The following is an 18996-nucleotide window of genomic DNA, read 5'->3' as shown; positions in this document are numbered from 1 at the left end:
TTTGAATTCACTTAAGGGACGTGGGTGGCGCTGTGGGTTAAATCACAGAGCCTAGGACTTGCTGATCAGAAGGTCGGTGGTTCGAATCCCCGCGACGGGGTGAGCTCCCGTTGCTCGGTCCCTGCTCCTGCCAACCTAGCAGTTTGAAAGCACATCAAAGGGCAAGTAGATAAATAGGTACCGCCCCGGCGGGAAGGTAAACAGCGTTTCTGTGCGCTGCTCTGGTTCGCCAGAAGCGGCTTAGTCATGCTGGCCACGTGACCCAGAAGCTGTATGCCAGCTCTCTTGGCCAATAAAGCAAGATGAGCACCGCAACCCCAGAGTCAGCCACGACTGGACCTAATGGTCAGGGGTCCCTTTACCTTTACCTTTTTATTCCCAACTTATTGGTTTGATGATCCTTTTGCTCCCCCCCCCTTGTTTGTTTGTTTGTTTACACATTAGTGTTTTACACTTATATCGTAATGCCCTTCAGCCATCATCATCATCATTTATTTATACCCCGCCATCTGGCTGGGTTTCCCCAGCCACTCTGGGCAGATCCCAACAGAAAATTAAAAACACGCTAAAACATCAAACATTAAAAACTTCCCTAAACAGGGCTGCCTTCAGGTGTCTTCTAAATGTCAGATAGTTGTTAGATGATAGATCTTGAACAAGGCCTGTATAATTTGTGACACTGTTTGCCTTTTTAAACATATACACCTAAGGTGTCTTACTCCCCGCCCCCAATTCTTCCAGTTGCACCTTGTAAGCTTTCCAGTGGCACATTTTGATATTTGAATACCTGAAAGTCCACCTCCTTCCTTCCCTACAGACTCTTTCAGGTGCTGAAATTGGCAGAGGGGGCCCTCTTGGTAGTTCCTCTGCCCTCAGAGGCTGTTGGGGGGAACACAGGACAGGGCCTTCACTGTGGTTGCCCCTAAGTTGTGCAGCTCCTTCCCTACAGAGGTGTGCCTGGCGCCTTCATTGCACAGCTTCCAGAAAATGCTGAAGACTCACCCCTTTACAGTGGTGCCTCGCAAGACGAAATTAATTCGTTCTGCGAGTTTTTTCGTCTTGCGAATTTTTCGTCTTGCGAAGCACGGTCAGGTCGCAACTGCACCTCTTCAAGCGGTTTTAAGAAAAAGGAAACAAACTTGCAAGACGTTTTCGTCTTGCGAAGCAAGCCCATAGGGAAATTCGTCTTGCGAAGCAACTCAAAAAACGAAAAACTCTTTCGTCTTGCGAGTTTTTCGTCTTCTGAGGCATTTGTCTTGCGAGGTACCACTGTACCTCCGTTTCTGGCACATGCAGTGCAAATCTATAGGAACCATCTTATTTTGATAATTTTAAGTTGTTTTAAGCTGCTTTTCACGTTGTGCTTTAATGTTGTAACACACCCTGGGACCTTAGGATAGGAAACAAACAAACAAACAAACACTTCCTACTGCCACTAACTTACAAAAACAAATACTTCCTACTGCGACTAACTTATAAATCCATACCATACATTTAAAACAGATGGTTCCCCTCGCCCCAATAATCCTGTGTACTGTAGTTTTCAAAGGGTGCTGAGATTTGTAGTTTCGTGTGGGATAAATTACATTGTCCAGTATTCTTTTGTGGGGAGGATAGCATTCTGCTTTAAATGTATAATGTGCATATAACAAAAGTAAATTTAGCCAGGAGTAGGGACACCTTAATAAACCTATGAGATGCTGCCATTTCTTAAGATTTCACCCCCATAAAACGCTGCTTCTTTTTTTGAGCTTGAGATATACAGCGTATTTCTCTTCTTCCTACAGTCCCTGCCCCACCCCCACGCCAATCTCTTGGTAGTCCCAAGCAGAGAGCAATTGTGTGCTTTTGGCTAAAAACACAGCATTTGAGAAACCAGATCTTGCTCCAATATAAAGGGAAAACTCCTGGATCATTTTTGGAAGTTGTACAGACAAAGGAAGCCCATCTCTTGGGGAGCTGGATTACCAAATGCATTCAGGGCCTCTTGCAGAAATAAATCTGGTGTTGTTCAGCTCAGTCTTCCCAAGCGGACTGCTCTTTGTGAGTTTGAGGAAGGGAGGGGGAATGCCAGGGGGTAGCCTGGAGATGTAAATGGTTTTATTTAAGAGCAAAACGCAGAGAATGGTCCACTTGATAGACGATGCCATTAAGAACCAGTAAAAGGAAACATTAAAAGAAATTATGGTAAAGCTATAGGAGATTTTCAAAGTGGCTTTTTCAGATGTATTGCTTTCTTTAAGGTACAGGCATTTTCTTTGCCTCAAAATCAAACGGGTTCTTCAGGTTTTTTGAAACATCGCAAAACCTGCAAGGCCTGTTTGACCAGCAATGATCCAAGTCCATTTCAAACTAATGAAACAAACCAACACCAACAGCCTACCTCAGTATAAAGCAGCTACCTCTGTTCCTATGTTCCTCACTATGATGTGATGGATTGAGCTTCTATTCAAAACCGCCATTCTTTTTCTAAATTTGCATTAACACATTAAAATATGGAAATCACGTGCAAATCTGTGTCTTCGACACAAAGGGTTGATAGTTGTTTTCATTGTTTATTATCAATTTTATTTTTTGTTGTTTATAATGAGGTAAACTGCCCTGGGACTTTTGGTGAAAACCAGGTCATATATACACTAAACAAGATAAATAAAGATAAGTGGCCACCCTAACTTTAGCACCGCTACACCTGAGAAAACTCCCTCCCCTTCCAATTGTACACAGAAGTACTGAATTTTTGAAGGCGCTCTGAGAACCTTTTTGCCTAAATGGTGGGATTTAAATGCCTTAAAGAAACAAACAAATGGGGAACAAGGGGGGAAAATGAGGTAAACCTCCTGGGAATTCCTGCCAAATGCACATTCTCAGCTTGTCATTACTGACGTTCAACAAATGAAAAAGAAAGGAAATGAATGTGAGAATCGGCATGGTCAGCAAGGGGTTACTTGATCCCAGACCAGAACCAGCTCCCTTTCCCATATAGCTTGCACCCTTTGACTTGTATCTCTTTGTGTGTGTTTTTAAAGAAGGCTTTCTAAAAAGAAACAAGAGCTGAAAAATTCAGAGAGAAGGCCTAGTTCATTTCAGGAGCCAGGAGTGGTGTTGGTGGGGAACCAAACAAACTACAATTCCCAGAATGCTTTGGGAGAAGCCACGGCAGTTGAAGCTGTTTTGTGTAACCAAGGAAGCAGACAAATCCTTAACAGCAGAGAGCCGGGGAGAGAGGAAAATGAACCAGACACAAAGTATGCTGATAGACGGCCTCACTAGGACCAAGCATGTTGCCAACGCCGCTCTCATCAGAATAGTGGACGGCAACATCCTGGCAACGACTCCGGGCTTCAACATCCAAAGCCAAGCCCTGGTCTTCCTCCAAGCTTTTTTTAAGGAGCTGCTCCAAGTCAGAAGAGACGGGCTTTACTTCAAAGACCGGTATTACAAGTGTGTCCGAGCCGACGACCACTCCATCTACCTCAAAGGGAAAGACAACGGGGTGATACTGGCCAAAACGGGGACCTTCATCGTGGTCGGCACTTACGCCCAAGGCATGTACCCCAGCGTGTGTGTGGAAGCTGTGGAGAAGCTAGCGGACTACTTCAGAGCAAAGGGAAACTGAAAAGGCTGTGGAGATGGAGCCATTTTACTCGGAGACCCAGCGCAGCCCAGCCCAGCAAGAGAACGGATCGCCATCGGCAAGAGAGAGCAGCTGATGCAAGGACCACAAATCCTTTTCACAAGCATCCTACTTGTGGGGTTGGAGGGGAGAAAAATTAAATGCACGCGAAGTAAAACCTTGGTGCTTGATTGATATACGTGTATCATTTCAGGTTCTGCCTGGCCTGAAGCCTTGATTGGTTGAGGCTGGCTGCAATTCCTGGCTGGGGATGTTGTGGCCCTCTCTGCCTGGCCCTCAGGACTTTCCACGCTCCAGGCCATGCCTTCCCTCCAGGACACAACCACCAGTAGCCCTGCTCCTGACCCTATCTCAAGTGTCTGACAGGCAGCCCTGTTCAGGGAAGTTTTTAATGTGTGATATTTTAGTGTATTTTTGGTTTCTGTGGAAGCCACCCAGAGTGGCTGGGGAAACCCAGCCAGATGGGAGGGGTACAAATAATATATTAGTAGTAGTAGTAGTAGTAGTAGTAGTATCATCATCATCAGGATAGTGGTTCTTGCTTTCCTGGGTGGAGGGGTGTAGACAGTGTTAGAAATTCCCCAGGTGCCAGGCACATTTTGTGACTGGCGTGAGTCCAGTTGTGACCACATGGAGTTCTCTGAATGTCAGGTTAGTGACTGACATCTGGATAGCCTCCAGCTTTCTTAAGCAGGTAAGCAAAAGAGCTTCTTTACTGTATTTATATCCCACCATTTTCTCCTAGGAGTACATCATTCACTCCTTGGTTAAATCCTACAATGACCCTGTGAGGGAGGTTAGGAGGCTGTGAGTGATTCCAAGGTCATCCAGTGAGCTTCCTGACTGAGTGGGGATTTGAAACCTGATCTCCCAGGTCCTAGTCCGGCACTCTAACCACTACACCACACTTCCTAGAGTCCTTCTGCTATGGGGCAGCTCTATAAATTCAGTAGGTAAATAAATATGGGGAAAGCAAAATGTTACTTGGAGAAGGATCTGGACTGTTTCCCTTGAAGCCTGAATGTGATTTATTCTGGGTTGTTTAATTTGATGTTTTAATGTGTTGTAAACCGCTTTGAGATTTTCCCCACTTTAAAATATAAAGAGGTACAGAAATGAAAATCATCATCATCAATTTCATCGGGTGTGGGGGAATGGCACCTAGACATTCCACTGTGGCAACCGTAACCCAGGTTTAAGGTACCATTTGGTGATTAGCTTATATATCCGAGTTTCTGACACTGGCGTGGGCACAGAAATTTGGGGTAGACTGGAAGGTGTACTACAGAACAAAGGTAAGAGTCATCATATCCATTGCTCCACCAATGTTAATCTCTGGGCCCACCCACTTTTGACTCTGAGCATGCCCACCACTGGCATGTGAACCCCAAAAGATTCCCCATGTGGGAATGTGGCCCTCGGGCCTAAATATTTAACCCCCCCCTCTGTTCTAGAACATTCTGCATAAGAGATTGCTGCAATGGCGAGGTATATATAATTTAATTCAGTTCTCCTTTAAAAGCAAACTGATTAATTTATACTTACTGTTATTTATTATTTTTACAATTTCTATACCGCTTATATTTTTTAAAAAACCAAAACTCTAAGCGGATTACAAAGCAGATCAAAACATCAAAATAAAAAGTAATAATGATGGAAGTCGTCAATGATGATGATGGGCTTGGTGCTTCTGGTAACAATGACTGGGACATATCTGTCGTTTTTTAAGGGTTCTATCTTATGTCATAAATTGGTCATCTAGCGATCCTCTCTCTGGAAAAGAAACATTTCACCGCTTCTCCTTCCTTGTACCCATATGGCTTATTTCTCCAAAATGTACACCTGTGCATGTGTATGGTGTTAAAAAAAAGAGATAGATGAAATTCAGAACTTATCGGAAGTTAGGGGAAACACAACTCAGTCAGCTGGATTCAATCAGCTGGGAGGCGCGATGCTTTGATGGGTCCAGGAGCCCACCTGTCACCCCTGGCACTAACAGTTCCCCTACAAAAAAAATTCATTGCATGCCACTGCCTGCAACCCTAGAAAGCTGCTGCCAGCCAGTGTTAACAATACTGAGATGGAAAGCTCAGTGGTCTGCCTTGGTCTAAGGATGATTCCTATGTGTCTAAATCAGAATGCATTACACAACCATAAGGACACGAGACACTTTTTTTTAACAATGTGAGTCGTAGGAACAGAGCTTCTACACTGCCACAGAATCACAGCATGCAAACTGCCCTTCCCGTTATCAGGCAGGCGGAGGGGGTAATTTTGTTTCCCGGATTTGCACCGTTCCATTTGAAGAAAAGAAAACTTGGGTCTGAAGACGGGAGAAGAGAGAGATGACGTCTGATATTAGCAAAAGTAAAACAAGGTTGTCATTTTCTGGCTGCCCTCAAATTGGCGCCAAGTTTCCCGGGTTGGTGGGGGACACACATTTGCCTCCCAGGAGAGGGTCCCTGGGCTTTGAACTTCGAAGCGTATGAGAGGAGGGGAAAGAGGCTAGTTGGAGGTGCCAGCATCATCTTGGATTGAAATCAATCAGACTGATGCATGACTGCAATAACTAGCCCACATCACCTCTGCACTGCCCCTTTCCATATGGTCTTTATATCAGGATTCCGCAGGCTGGGTGGCTCATTTCCTGCTGCAGCTAAAAAAATCCCCCTCGCTCCAAAAAGAGAGAAAGAAAACAAAGCAAAGCGAGACTGATCGTCCAGCAGAACTGTTTGACTAAAGTCCCTCCAAAGCTGAAGCAACAGCCCCGATTAAGTTCTTTGTTATCTTATCAACTTAGCTAGATGCAGAGAGAAGCCCAAACAAGGCAGGAATTAACTTAAGACTCACTCCAAATGTCAGGGAATCTGACATGTTCCATCACTTGGGGTTTACCTGAGACTTCTTTGGGCCCAGGGAGACATAGGAATAAAACCAGAAAGCACGGGAGGCCTCAGCACAGAAGCATACCCTCCAACATTTCTCCAATGAAAACAGGGACAACGGATTTTATTAGTTATTAGTATTAGTACTAGTACTAGTACTAGTACTAGTACTAGTACTAGTACTAGTATTAGTATTAGTATTAGTATTAGTATTAGTACAGTGGACGCTCGGGTTGTGAATGTGATCCGTGCAGGATGCATGTTCGCAACCTGAAGTGTTTGCAACCCGCAGCGGCACGTCTACGCATTTGGGGGTTGCGATTCAGCGCTTCTGCGCATGTGCAGAGCGCAATTTAGCGCTTCTGCACATGTGCGACCGCCGAAACCCGGAACTAACCTGTTCCGGTACTTCCGGCTTTTGGCGGGTCCGTAACCTGAAAAAACGCAACCTGAAGCATCTGTAACCTGAGGTATGACTGTATTAGTATTAGTATCATCCTGCCCATCTGACTGGGTTGCCCCAGTCATTCTGGCCTACTTCCAACATATATAAAAACATAACAAAACATTACACATTAAAAAAACTTCCCTGTACAGGCCTGCCTTGAGATGTCTTCTAAAGGTTGTAGAGTTACTTACATCCTTGGCTCAGGGGTCACATTACTACATACCCTTCAACATTTCTTCGATGGAAATAGGGATGTTCTAAGGACATTCCAGGATCAAATCAGAAACAGGTATGGCTTCTTTAATTCTGGGACTGTCCCCAGAAAATAGGAACACTTGGAAGTTTGCAGTAGCCAGACCCAAATTAGTGATTTAATCACTGCTTGGGGCCTGCACAAGACATTCTGCTACCTGGGATGAAGATGGTGTCTCCACCAGAGAGTGGCTGCACTGGCAACTGAATCTTGCAGCAACCCTGGCGATGGTATAGAGCCCTCTGCTGCAACTGAGAGTTGCAGCCCAGCTTAGGGAGTTCAGGGGCAACCCTGGATGTTGGACCATATCAGGTGAGCAAGAGGCATCGTCAGAGTTCAAGGACACATTCCAGCCAAGGGAGGTGTGAAGCAGGGCTGGTGAGGGTGGCCTGGGAAATGGCCTTCTCTGTGGCAGCCCCTCAGTTGTGAAACTCCCATGCCACCTTCCTTATACAGCTTCTGGCAAATTCTGAAGAAGCGCCTCTTCGCCTTACCCTTTCAACACTTGAGGTGTGTATTTTTAGGACTCACCCTATTTCTCTAATTGAAAGACGCTTTAAACTGTTTTTAATATTTTGTTGCATGGTTGTGCTTTAATGTCGTAACCTGCCCTGGGACCCAATAATAAATCATAAATAATTCCACTCAGAACAAATCAGAAGCATGCCATCTCGCGCAGGGAAGCCTGCGGTTCGGATGCGAGGATCCCAAACGGTGCTCCCCGGGGAGAACAAACTGTCTCCAAATTCCCCACGTAAACACAGCCGTGGTGCATATCAAATGACAGGCAGCCCGTGAAGAAGGCAAGCCGTTTTCTTCCAAAAGATAAAATCTAAAAGCGAAGATTTAAAGCCCGCAATATTGCACAGCGGAGTTTAGCTAGCTGCCAGCAAGACTTCCTCGCAGGCTGGAGACCTTCCTCGTCGGCTGCCTGGTTAAGAGTTAAAATTCCTCAGATAATTCTAATTTAAACAATCTGTAGCCATCAGCACTAAGGAGGTGCCCGCCAGCTGGTGATGGTTAAGTGGTTCCTTTTTTTTCTCTCTTCCAGAAACCTGAACCTATTAGCAAAGGGTCATGACGTTCTGTTATACTCCGTAGCAAGTTTCAACAATGGTTGAAACCCTCTCGTAGAATGCAAGAGTCTTCCAGGGATGGGGAGAGAGAGAGAGAAGATTTCATTTCAAGAGAAGGTTGGGAAAGGAACTCCCACAGATCTGTATTTCCAACTTTGAACAGTGCAACTGGAAGGTCCTGCAAACTCGGGGTATGGGGGAACGGGAAGGAAGCTCCACACACTTTCATTCACAGACGCTTACCTTCCTCGCAGTTCCTTCCCGTGAAGCCAGGACAGCATCGCCATTCCAGGGCAGTCAGTGTTCTATAGGAGATCTTGTACATGGGTCTGATGAGAGTCCTGTAACTAACACAAGCAAGAGGTCACGCAGACTGCTCTGCCCCAAACCTGCCAACCTTGCAAATATCAAAAGCTGCACGTTTGCAAGTAAGCTCAGGTATGCTTTAATGCAAGGCTGACACAGCGCAAAACACAAAACACTCAACCCCACTTCCCACTGGTCCTAGGCCTAGGAAGCATGGGTCCATGCAGTTTCCTACTTGTCCTGCTCCTTTCCCAGGGAAAATCCACCCTTTAGTGCTAAATAAGAGCACAAGCCAGGCTTTAATACTTTAATACTCTTAATTTACCCTGAACATTTAGGGGACTAGTCTAGTCCACTGACTGCACACCACTGCTGTTCATTCTGACAGACTGTGTGCTAAAAAACAGTTTCCCCCCAAGGGGAAAGTGGAAGTTTGGGACAAGAGGAAGTGTGGATGAACTCTAACAAGGGTACGGACTCCCAGGCAAACGAGTACAGGTGCAGCCTCACTGCAGTTTCATGAGAACATAAGACCCTCCTACTGTACAAGGCCATGCTTTCTCCTTCTTCCATGTGACAGCCCTTTAGATATTTGAAGATGGCTATCCTATCGCCTCTCAGTCTTCTCTCCTCCAAGCTAAACCTGCCTAATTCCCTCAACTGTCAACACACACAAATGGGCTCCAAAGCACCCCAGATGAGCCTGTCAACTTTCTGCTGGCACAACCGAGAAAGGAGACTTGCAAGTTGGATCTCAGTCTACAAGGCAATTGTGCGCTCAGATGGCTTCTTTGCAAAACTGATATGCATTGCAGGGCAAATGCTTTAAACACACAGGAGGAAGACATTTCCTGTGTAGTCCATTTGGGTCCCAGGATGCTATAAGCCGTATCTCTACCCCTCCCCACTCCCCCCCCCAAAAAAATATTGTCCTGACCAGCTTCCGGTCTTGAAAGTGTCCTTGTTTCTGAAGAATCAGCCTTTGGTGCCAAATGTGTAATCTGATGTTCTGCATTCGGAATCGTTGCATGCTTGAAATCCCCTTAAAACAAACAAACAACTCTCCCCGCCCCCAAAAGTGAAGTTCAAACATTCCAGCTGTGACTATTTATCAGTGACAGTTTCGATTTCTTGGTCCCTGGTGATTCCTTGCCCTTACCTTTGCCTTGTTAAAATGCCTTGTTAAAATCAGGGTGAGTTGCTAGATGCTAACCTACAGGTATCTGGTTAGCCTCTATGAGAACTGGAAAATGGATTTTAGCTGTGATTCCTGAATTGCAAAGGGTTGTACTAGATGACCCTTTGGGTCTCTTCCAATTCTATGATTCTGCTTTGTAACACGTTGGGAGGGCAGACAGAAAAGTACACTGCCCCCCCCCCCACAGAAAAAGATGAAATCATAATCTGATCCAAGCTTGCACATACCATCCTCAACAACCACCTTGGCACACCTTAGTAGAAGCTGGAGGCTGATCCTGACACTAGCTTGCCTAATACCCTCTTAAAGCCATCTAAACCCGCCATCCCCGCATTGTGTGGCCAGTGAAATTCGCAGAGTTAATTATCTGTTGCCTGAAAAAGCACTTCCTTCTGTCAGTCCAGTCAACCGACTGCCAAACAGTTCCACTGGGTGAAACAGAGTTTATCCTTTCTCCTTCCCTTTAAGTCGTCTTCTGTTTCACGACCAAAAAGCCCCAAGTGTTTCATCCTCCCTTTATCGGAAAGATGGATCAGTTCCTTAAATAAATAAATAAATAAATAAATAAATAAATAAATAAATAAATAAATAAATAAATAAATAAATCATAGAATCATGAGGGTTTGAAGCGGCCTCAAAGGTTATCTAGCCTAAGCCCGCCCACTTCCGATACAGCCTGTTCAAGATCGTGCACCGTCCGTAAAAGCTCTTCCAAATGCCCAACTGAAATGCCCTTCCTTGCAATTTGGGCTCTGGCGCATCAGAAAGCAAATTTGCTCCATCGTCTATTTGACAGCCCTTCAGGATATTTAAAGGTGGCCGTTGCGTGGCCTCTTGATCATTTCCCCTGCTTGGCTCATTGTGTTTGCCCTGTCTGCACCTTCTCCTTTTTAACTCTGTGTCATTCTTTCCTTGCCTGCTGCCTCCAGATGCTTTGGGTTCCTACTCCCACCATCCCTGAATCTCAGTCTTTAGCTGCGATCCCTGCATTGCAGGGCATTAAGACTAGATGACTATCATATCTCAACAGGGATGCAATTCCACAGGACAGGGGCAGCCACCCTGAAGGCCCTGCTCTGAGCTCCTGCAGAGAGGGCTTCTGAGATCTTTGCAGGAGAAACTCTCCCACAGACTGCAGTGATCTGTTGGGTGTACAAGGCAGTCTGTAAATTACGTGGGTCCTTCTCTGTGATGGCGAGCAGCCTGCCTCTACAACCCTGAGAAGAAAACCCAGCATTCCAACCAAGCCAGGAGAAGTTATTCAGACAGCGGTTACCTCACTAAGTTGGCACAAGGTCCCGGCCACCGGCAGCTTTGATAAACCCTCTGGATCACAGTCTCTGAGCCATTCTGCACCTGGCAGGAAACAGTCCGGGTGACCGTGTGTTGACACCAGTGCCTGCGGAGAGGAACAGAAGGCAAACTCGATGTTATTAAGGCCAAATCACTGACTGCTGCAAATCAAGAAGGTGGGACAACGAGCACAGAACAGAGTGGGACTAAATATTATTAAAAATTCCAGTACTGGCTGGTCCACTAGGGTGGCTGCTGGGACAGAGCCCTCCCAAGGAGTCCAGCACAGAGACCATAGCTAAGCCACAGCCATCACCGCACTGCCAGAACGCATGGATCCTGAAATAGTCTGGGCCCCTTTAAGAGCAGAGGCTCCACCCATTAGGGAGGAGCTAGATGCTCAAAGGAAGCTGGAGGTCCAATTTAAGGCTCTGCCTAAGTTTGCTGGTTGTTAGATCGACATTCAAGCCTGCCTTGTCTCACTGCCAATGTGGGCTCCCCTTGGGGCTGTCCAAGGTGCTACCTTACCATGCTTCTCACTGCAAGAAGTGAAGTTATGGGGAAGGAAGCAGAGGGCATTGTCTGGGGTGTGTGTGTGTGTGTGTGTGTGTGTGCGCGCGCGCAATGCTTTTTATGAGTTTCATTAGATATTACAAGTATTCCATTCATCTTCAAAACAACACAAGGTACACAAAATACAAAAAAAAAAAAGATTATGAAGAAACACCCACAGTTAATGAAAATGTTCAACACTATATGTCTCCAGGATCTTACATCATAATTAGATGTAAGGGCTGCCCTTGAAGCTGTCCCAGAAACTCCAGCGGGTGCAGAATGCTGCAGCGAGGCTCCTCACAGGGTCTCTGCCATGGGAGCATATTCACCCAGTGCTTTTCAAGCTGCACTGGCTCCCGGTGGAGTACAGGGTCAGATTTAAGGTGCTGGTTTTAACCTTTAAAGCCCTTCACGGCCTAGGACCCTCATACCTACGGGAGCACCTCTCCCAGTATGCCCCATGGAGAGCCTCAAGGTCCATAAATAGCAACACCCTAGTGGTCCCGGGCCCTAAGGAAGTTAGATTAGCTTCAACCAGAGCCAGGGCCTTTTCAACACTGGCTCCGGCCTGGTGGAACGCTCTGCCTCATGAGACCAGGGCCCTACAGGATCTGATTTCTTTCCGCAGGGCCTGTAAGACAGAGTTGTTCCACCTCGCCTTTGGTTTGGAGCCAATTTGATTCCCTCCCCCTCTTTCTTTTTCCTTTTTCCTTTCTCCTCCTGTGATGAGGCTGCATTTTAATATTTTATTGTTTCAATATTTTAATGTTGTATTTTAATCTTGTTTTTAAGTTGTATTCATTCAATTTGTTTTTATTATTGCTTTTTGGCCGCCCTGAGCCCGGCCTTGGCTGGGGAGGGCAGAGTATAAATAAAATTTATTACTATTATTATTACTTTTTAAAGGTGACTTCCGTCTACCTCACTGCGGGTCTTTTTTTTCCTTTTTCCAAGCAGAGGGCCTTCTCAGTAGTGGCACCCACCCTGTGGAATGCCTTCCCATCAAAGAGATAAACTATACAACCTTCTGTAGACATCTGAAGGCAGCCCTGTATCAGGAAGTTTTTTATGTATGATGTTTTGCTGTGTTCTGTTGGAAGCCACTCAGAGTGGCTGGGGCAACCCAGTCAGATGGGTCGGGTACAAATAATAAAATTATTATTGTTGTTGCTGTTGTTGTTATTAAAGGTGTCACATGTTCTCATCCTGAAGGCCCCCTCAACAATCTGGCTGCCACATTCTGCACCAGCTGGAGTTTCTGAACCAGGTCAAAGGGCAGCCCCACAAAGACTGCATTTGGGAAACAAGCTTGTTTCAGCTCTCCCTGGAGATAGGATGAGCATCCAAATAAATATAATGTTGGCCAGCCCTTCTTCAGATGCTAGAGAATGCGCAGGGCTACTGGGAGGAAACCACAGAACCGATGTCTAGCACTACCTCTACTGAGCTATCTTTTTTGTGCCAATGAACCTGGAGGAAAGGAAACAAGGTGGAACGTCATCTAAGCAGAATTAAACTCCATGAAAAGATTTACCGCTGGAGGGGACGGCACTCAAGCATTGTTTACATTGCCCAACGCACTTCAAAGCCTGCCTCCCAGGATAAAGGATTTCCTAGCAATAAAGCAAGCCACCTAATTAAAAAGCTCTTCTCAGTCTGTCAGATGCACCCTCTAATCTTGATGGGAGTAACATGGCTTTGACCAGACAGAGCTGTAATTTTAAGACTAAGAGAGAGCCTTTTTTTTTTTTTAACAACAACAACTTTCAAGTGAATAATGGAGTCGGCTGAATTTTCACAAAGCACATGGAAGAAGCATCCTTTATATTAGATTTTTGTGTGCCCCAGTTGTTCCTGTGTGATTCTGAGAGTCCTATCTAGGCACACTTGCAAACCTGGAGGCTTTTGGTCAGACTTGGAGTTCAGGCAACCCTAATCAATGTCCAGGAATCCAAGGAGCCATGGATATGGAAGTTCCCATGACTCTCAGGGTCTGTGCATGATACCATGGTTCCCTACCTACCTATGGCCTGATTTTTGCATCCTGGTAAGTAAGCGGGAAAGAGCAGGATTTCACAGTGGAGTCTCAACGTGCAGCCCATCCAATTTTGGACCTGTATTGTTTTTCAGTATCTGGAGTATGCTTGGCATACCTTCTGGGGGTTCTTTAAACCAGACAGCCTTACAGATAGAAAACCCCTTCACAGAGAGAACTTGTCCTTTGCATAGTAGGACATACGACCACACAACTCACAGTCGTACTATCAGGAGCTGTGTAGACTTAACGCATTATAAGCAAGTATTCTTCATGCGTTTGTGATTCTGGCATGGCATGCACAAAAAAAGAACAACAGGGAGACTGTCACTGGGTAGAGAAAATGAGACTGTTTAATTCAGCTAAGAGCTACTCTTTGTTGTATTGGATATTGAAGAGTTCAAAAAGGTTGAGGATATTGAAGAGTTCAAAAAGGTTGAAAAAAGAGCAGCTCAAATGATAAAGGGAATGGAGTGCAGGTGTCTGCGACTTCTTAGTTTAGAGAAAAGATGAGAAAGAGATGACATGATAGAAGTTTATAAAATTATGTATGGCATGGAGAAAGCGGATAGAGAAAACGTTTCTCCCTCTCTCATAACACTAGGACTTGTGGCCACCCAAAGAAGTCAGAATATTCAGGACAGGTGAAAAATAGGGACTTCTTCATGCAGCACATAGTTAGACTATGGAACTCCCTCCCACAGGAGACAGGGATGACCACCAACTTGGATGGTTTTAAAAGCCAGTTTAGACAGATTCACAGAGGATAAGGCTACTGGCAGCTCTTAGCCCTGACTGCTATGCTCTAACCTCCACAGTTGGAGGCAATAATGCTTCTGAATACCAGCAGCTGGAAACCACGGGAGGCCAGAGAGTGCTCTCTAGCTTGAATCCTGCTTGCATGTTTCCCACAGGCATCTGTGAGAACAGGATGGCGGACGATATGGACCACTGGCCTGACCTAGCAGGCTCTTCTTATGTTCTTATAGTGGACTTTGGGTCAAGGTGATGCAGCTGTACATCTGAATAACCCCACTTACAGCCCATCCAAAAGATACCTAGTTGTAAGGGAAGGGAGAAGGGTTCAAGTTCTCAGTGGCAGCTAGCTTTCTATATGCAAGGAATCTTTTTTTTCTGAAGTGGGAGGAATGGTGCAGTTCACAACCACATGAGCTACACAGCCTGAAGTGGTACAGGCAAGATACTGGTTGACGTCTGTGAGTTGGGGGGCGGGAATTCGCCTTTCTTTTAAACCAATATCTTAAAACAGCCCCACTGATGTGCAAAAGCGTTCCAAAGCCCTAAGACGAAACGGTAATGAAAAGACCTCCATCTTAGGTTTTAGAGATTATAGATGCCCCCCACCCCCGTCAACTCTATTACATACAGATGTACTGGTGCAAGAAAGTGAGGAACGCAGCTGGCCCGAGCCCAGGATAGCAACAGATACGCTGAGCAAAATGTAACAGCTCAGATTTCAACTCCCCAAGTGCACAAGCCTGCTGTGTCTTTCAAAACTATGTCCATCAGCAACTGATTTAACAAAAGCTTTACAAAAAAATGCCTTACAGAGTTCACTCTCTGCTCAGTGTTTATATTTATGGACTGGGCTACTTCAGTATAAGTGGGAGGGCTGCCAGGGTTTTTTTGGGGGGGTCTCAGTACTGTGCCCCCCTTGGGGGTTCTCTGCTTCACCTGGGCCACTGCAGGAGCAGGGGAAGGAATTCGGTCCAGTTCACATTTAAAGGCAAATCTGCCTAATTCACTTTTCCAGAAACAATTCCCAAACCAAAGCATAGCCAAAATTCACCCCTTTCCTAAATTTTACAGTGCAGTTCTCCGATCAAGCAATGTGCACTGAAATGCTTACACTAGGGTAAAGCGTTATTACAATTAAATGCATTGTTATTGCTGTTTTTACTGTTAAATCATGTAGTAAACCACTGTTAGAGAGCATTTGTGTGATAAGCAGACATATGAGCCACTTCCTACAAAAGGTAAAGTCTCATAGCAATTCAGAACAAGAGTGAAATACTGTTATGGGGATGGTGGGAGGTTGTCTGGATGATATCTTGTGTCCCTTCCAAACCTGTGACCCTGTAACAGGGGACGGGATCTACAAGAGGAAGCTGGTGAACCGGTCAGACCAATTCCTTTGTTAAGTAATGGCCTTAGCTGGCCAGTTAAAGGTATGGAGTGATGGGAATGGGAGATAGCATACCACAAGCAGGGGGCCACCACCGAAAAGGCCTGTTCTCATATTGCCACCCTCCAGACCTCCCGTGGAGGGGGCACACAGAGATTCTGGGCCTCAGTTGCAGAGTGTGTTGGGTCCATAATTGGGTCTGGAAACGGTACAATGAGAATAGGTCTGTTCCATCAAGCAGATGGAGAGATGGGGATGCAGGACCACTCCATCCAAGCAAGGTAAAGATCCTTGAAATAAATGGAAAGATAAATAATATCAGGATCTGTTGCTCAAAGAAGCACAGTTCTGTGACTCTGCATGGCTGGAATGGATCTCAGAGCTGTGGGCTGCCTTTAAAGCTTTTGTTATCAGCTGAAACAACTGCACCGAATTATCTCCTTGTTTTCCTAAGGAGGAAAGGTCTCTGTGCGATATTTAATGGAGATCAGCTCTGAGGGCACAGAAAATAGTGGGAGTGTTTTGATAAGGAGAGGGTCTCTCCCCCCCCCCACAACCACACCCAAGCTTCTCCATAGTGTTTCATTCCAGAGAGATCTCATTTCTCTTCAAGAGGGGAGAGGAATTTCAATAAAAACTCAAAGGTCATTGCTTCTGAGAGGGGAAAGCGGGCTGGCTGAATTCAACAAAGACGTTTTGAACTTTTGCTTTAAAAATACAGGGTGGGGGCAGTGGGAATATGGAACTAGTGGTGGGATCACAGATTGTGCAGCTCACCAGGCTTGCACTACACCCAGCTTAATATCCTTGGTCCTTTAAGTGCAAGAATGTTAAGTACAGCAGTCTTTTTGCCCTTTCTTAGATTGTGGCAGTAGTTGGGTATGCAGATAGATAGGAGGATACAGATTGGTGTAAAAGATGACAGCTCTTGCAGTGATATTGCACTTGAACTATCTTGCTGGACGAAAAATCTGTGCAAATCACACACACCCCAGCAGTGGTTCTCAGTGAGTGGTACCGCCTCCTGGGAATGGTGGGATTACCTAGGGGGCGCTGGAGGTATAAATGACTATCAGACTTTGAAAAACTGGCGGTGCTTTTTTTGTCTAGGGGTACTCCCATTTTCCTACTCATATTGAAATACTGCCGCCAGAAGAAGAAGAAGAAGAAGAAGAAGAAGAAGAAGAAGAAGAAGAAGAAGAAGAGGAGTTTGGATTTGATATCCCACTTTATCACTACCCTAAGGAGTCTCAAAGCGGCTAACAATCTCCTTTCCCTTCCTCCAACAAACACTCTGAGGTGAGTGAGGCTGAGAGACTTCAGAGAAGTGTGACTGGCCCAAGGTCACCCAGCAGCTGCATGTGGAGGAGCGGAGACGCGAACCCGGTTCACCAGATTACGAGTCCACCTCTCTTAACCACTACACCACACTGGCCAAAATGAGGTTCACAAAACGTTTAGGGGTATGTGTGCCCCTGTGTCTCCCCAGAAAAAAAGCACTGAAAACTGGTATCACCGGATCACATTCATCGTTTTTGTTGAATTAATTCAACCAAATTGAATGGGACTTTATATAAATGTGCAATTAATTGTTCCTGTTCTGAATTTTATTACTATCTTCCTTAAAATGGGTGGTGCAAATTGTTTCCTGGATAATGCTTTTCATAGGGTAGGGTAGAGGGCATTGGAGATGAGTTTATGGAACCAAGGGAGCAGTGGCCCAGAAAAGTTTGGGGACCACTACTTTAATTAAACAAACAAACCATCTAAGCCTGTGGCTATTGCTATCCTGCTGAAACAACCAAGAGAGCCCTTGATTTTTTAAAAATCCCTGGTCACAAGGCATGGCTATGCTCCCCTTCACACTCGCTGCAAGGTAACAAAGAGGAATAAGGCCGAAAGGAAAAGCGTGCCACACACTAGCACAACACACTGACACGCACCCACAAACACACATACAGACAGGCATCGTAGGAAGAAGAACCCTTGCCAAAAAGCAGCGGTTCTTGCCAAAGTGAGGAGGGAGGGATGGCAGGCCCCACAATTGTTTCTCGCAATATCCAAGACACACCAGGGAACGCAGCACTTGTGCTAAAAGCAAGTGTTTTATTTCAGACATCGAGTGCTAGTGAAGGTGTGCGTGAGTGTATGGGAGAAGTTACAGCCTCTCAGAAAGACCCTAGAGCTGGAGAAAGGTAATAATAATAAAGAAAAGATCTTAGAGCTGGGAAAAGGGGCAGAAGGGGACAATAAAAAATATCAGGTGGGCAAGGGGAGTGGATAGCTGTTTTAGTTTAGGAAGAAAAATCAGCCAAATTTGTTTAGTCCAAAATAATAATAATCAGGCATTGTGGGGAAGGGGGATATTTTCGCCCTCCCTTTCAAAACACTAGGCCAGTGTTTCCCAACCTTTTTTGGGCAAAGGCACACTTGTTTGATGAAAAAAATCTCGAGGCACACCACCATTACAGCCCCGTGACGTCAGCGCGCAGCGTCGCGCCGGGAGGGACGCACGAAATGTAAGTTTCAATTTTTTCCCTCCCCCTTGCCGGGGAAACTCCAAGCTTTGGGGGTGGGGGGGGAGGCAGCAAAGCGAGGCAGGAAGGAGAGCGCGGCTTGGCTGGGTGAGCTTTGGCAGGGGCAGGGAATGAGAGCCGTGAGGCGGGCGCTGCGGACGGAGGCGCTGCCCGCCGAGCTCGCAGGCAGCCAGGCAGGCAGACGGCGAGAGCCCCGCGCTGGGCGGCCTCTCCTCGCCGCCGCCACCCCGCCTCTCGCCGCCCGACTCACCCGCCTCCCTCCAGGCAACATCTCGCGGCACACCAGGCAACATCTCGCGGCATACTAGTGTGCCGCGGAACAGTGGTTGGGAAACACTGCACTAGGCCAGCCATAGCCAGGGTGGATGCCCCCAGATGTTGCTGAATTGGAGGCAGCAAAGCTTTTGAATACCAGTTGCTGGAAACCTCAGGAGCTTGAATGATGCTTATGGGTTTCCTCCAGGCATTTGGTTGGCTAATGTGAGAACAGGATGCTGGACTAGGTGGGCCATTGGCCTGATCCAGCAGGCTCTTCTTATGTTCTTATGCATTCCAACTCCCATCATGCTTGAACGCTGGTCATGTTGGGAGAGGCTGGCAGGAGCTGGGAGACCAACAACATCTGGCGGG

The 18996-nt window shown here is 46.1% G+C and overlaps 2 protein-coding genes across 4 annotated transcripts in view; one reads left to right on the top strand and one right to left on the bottom strand.

Annotated features, from left to right (window-relative positions):
* COL26A1 (collagen type XXVI alpha 1 chain) overlaps positions 1-18996 on the bottom strand; it is a 96254-nt gene that overhangs the window by 66804 nt on the left and 10454 nt on the right. For 2 of the 3 annotated variants that reach the window (XM_081173104.1, XM_081173102.1), the window contains exons 2-3: positions 11077-11199; positions 8540-8643 (exon numbers count right to left, since the gene is read on the bottom strand). In XM_081173104.1, the coding sequence (XP_081029230.1) occupies positions 8540-8643; positions 11077-11199 (227 nt within the window). The remainder of the gene's footprint in view (positions 1-8539; positions 8644-11076; positions 11200-18996) is intronic. The other variant, XM_081173103.1, reaches the window with a different exon arrangement.
* PFN4 (profilin family member 4) lies at positions 3002-3791 on the top strand. The gene has a single exon (XM_081173240.1). It carries the CDS (start codon positions 3137-3139, stop codon positions 3614-3616), a length of 480 nt encoding a protein of 159 aa, XP_081029366.1. The 5' UTR covers positions 3002-3136; the 3' UTR covers positions 3617-3791.

Source organism: Podarcis bocagei, assembly GCF_964188305.1.
Source record: "Podarcis bocagei genome assembly, chromosome: 15".
Classification (NCBI taxonomy): domain Eukaryota; kingdom Metazoa; phylum Chordata; class Lepidosauria; order Squamata; family Lacertidae; genus Podarcis; species Podarcis bocagei.
This window is presented reverse-complemented; position numbering and strand designations above follow the sequence as displayed.

What these genes read in the sequence shown, in the direction of transcription:
- PFN4 (XM_081173240.1), top strand. Translation starts at nt 3,137, where the DNA reads ATGCTTTGGGAGAAGCCACGGCAGTTGAAGCTGTTTTGTGTAACCAAG.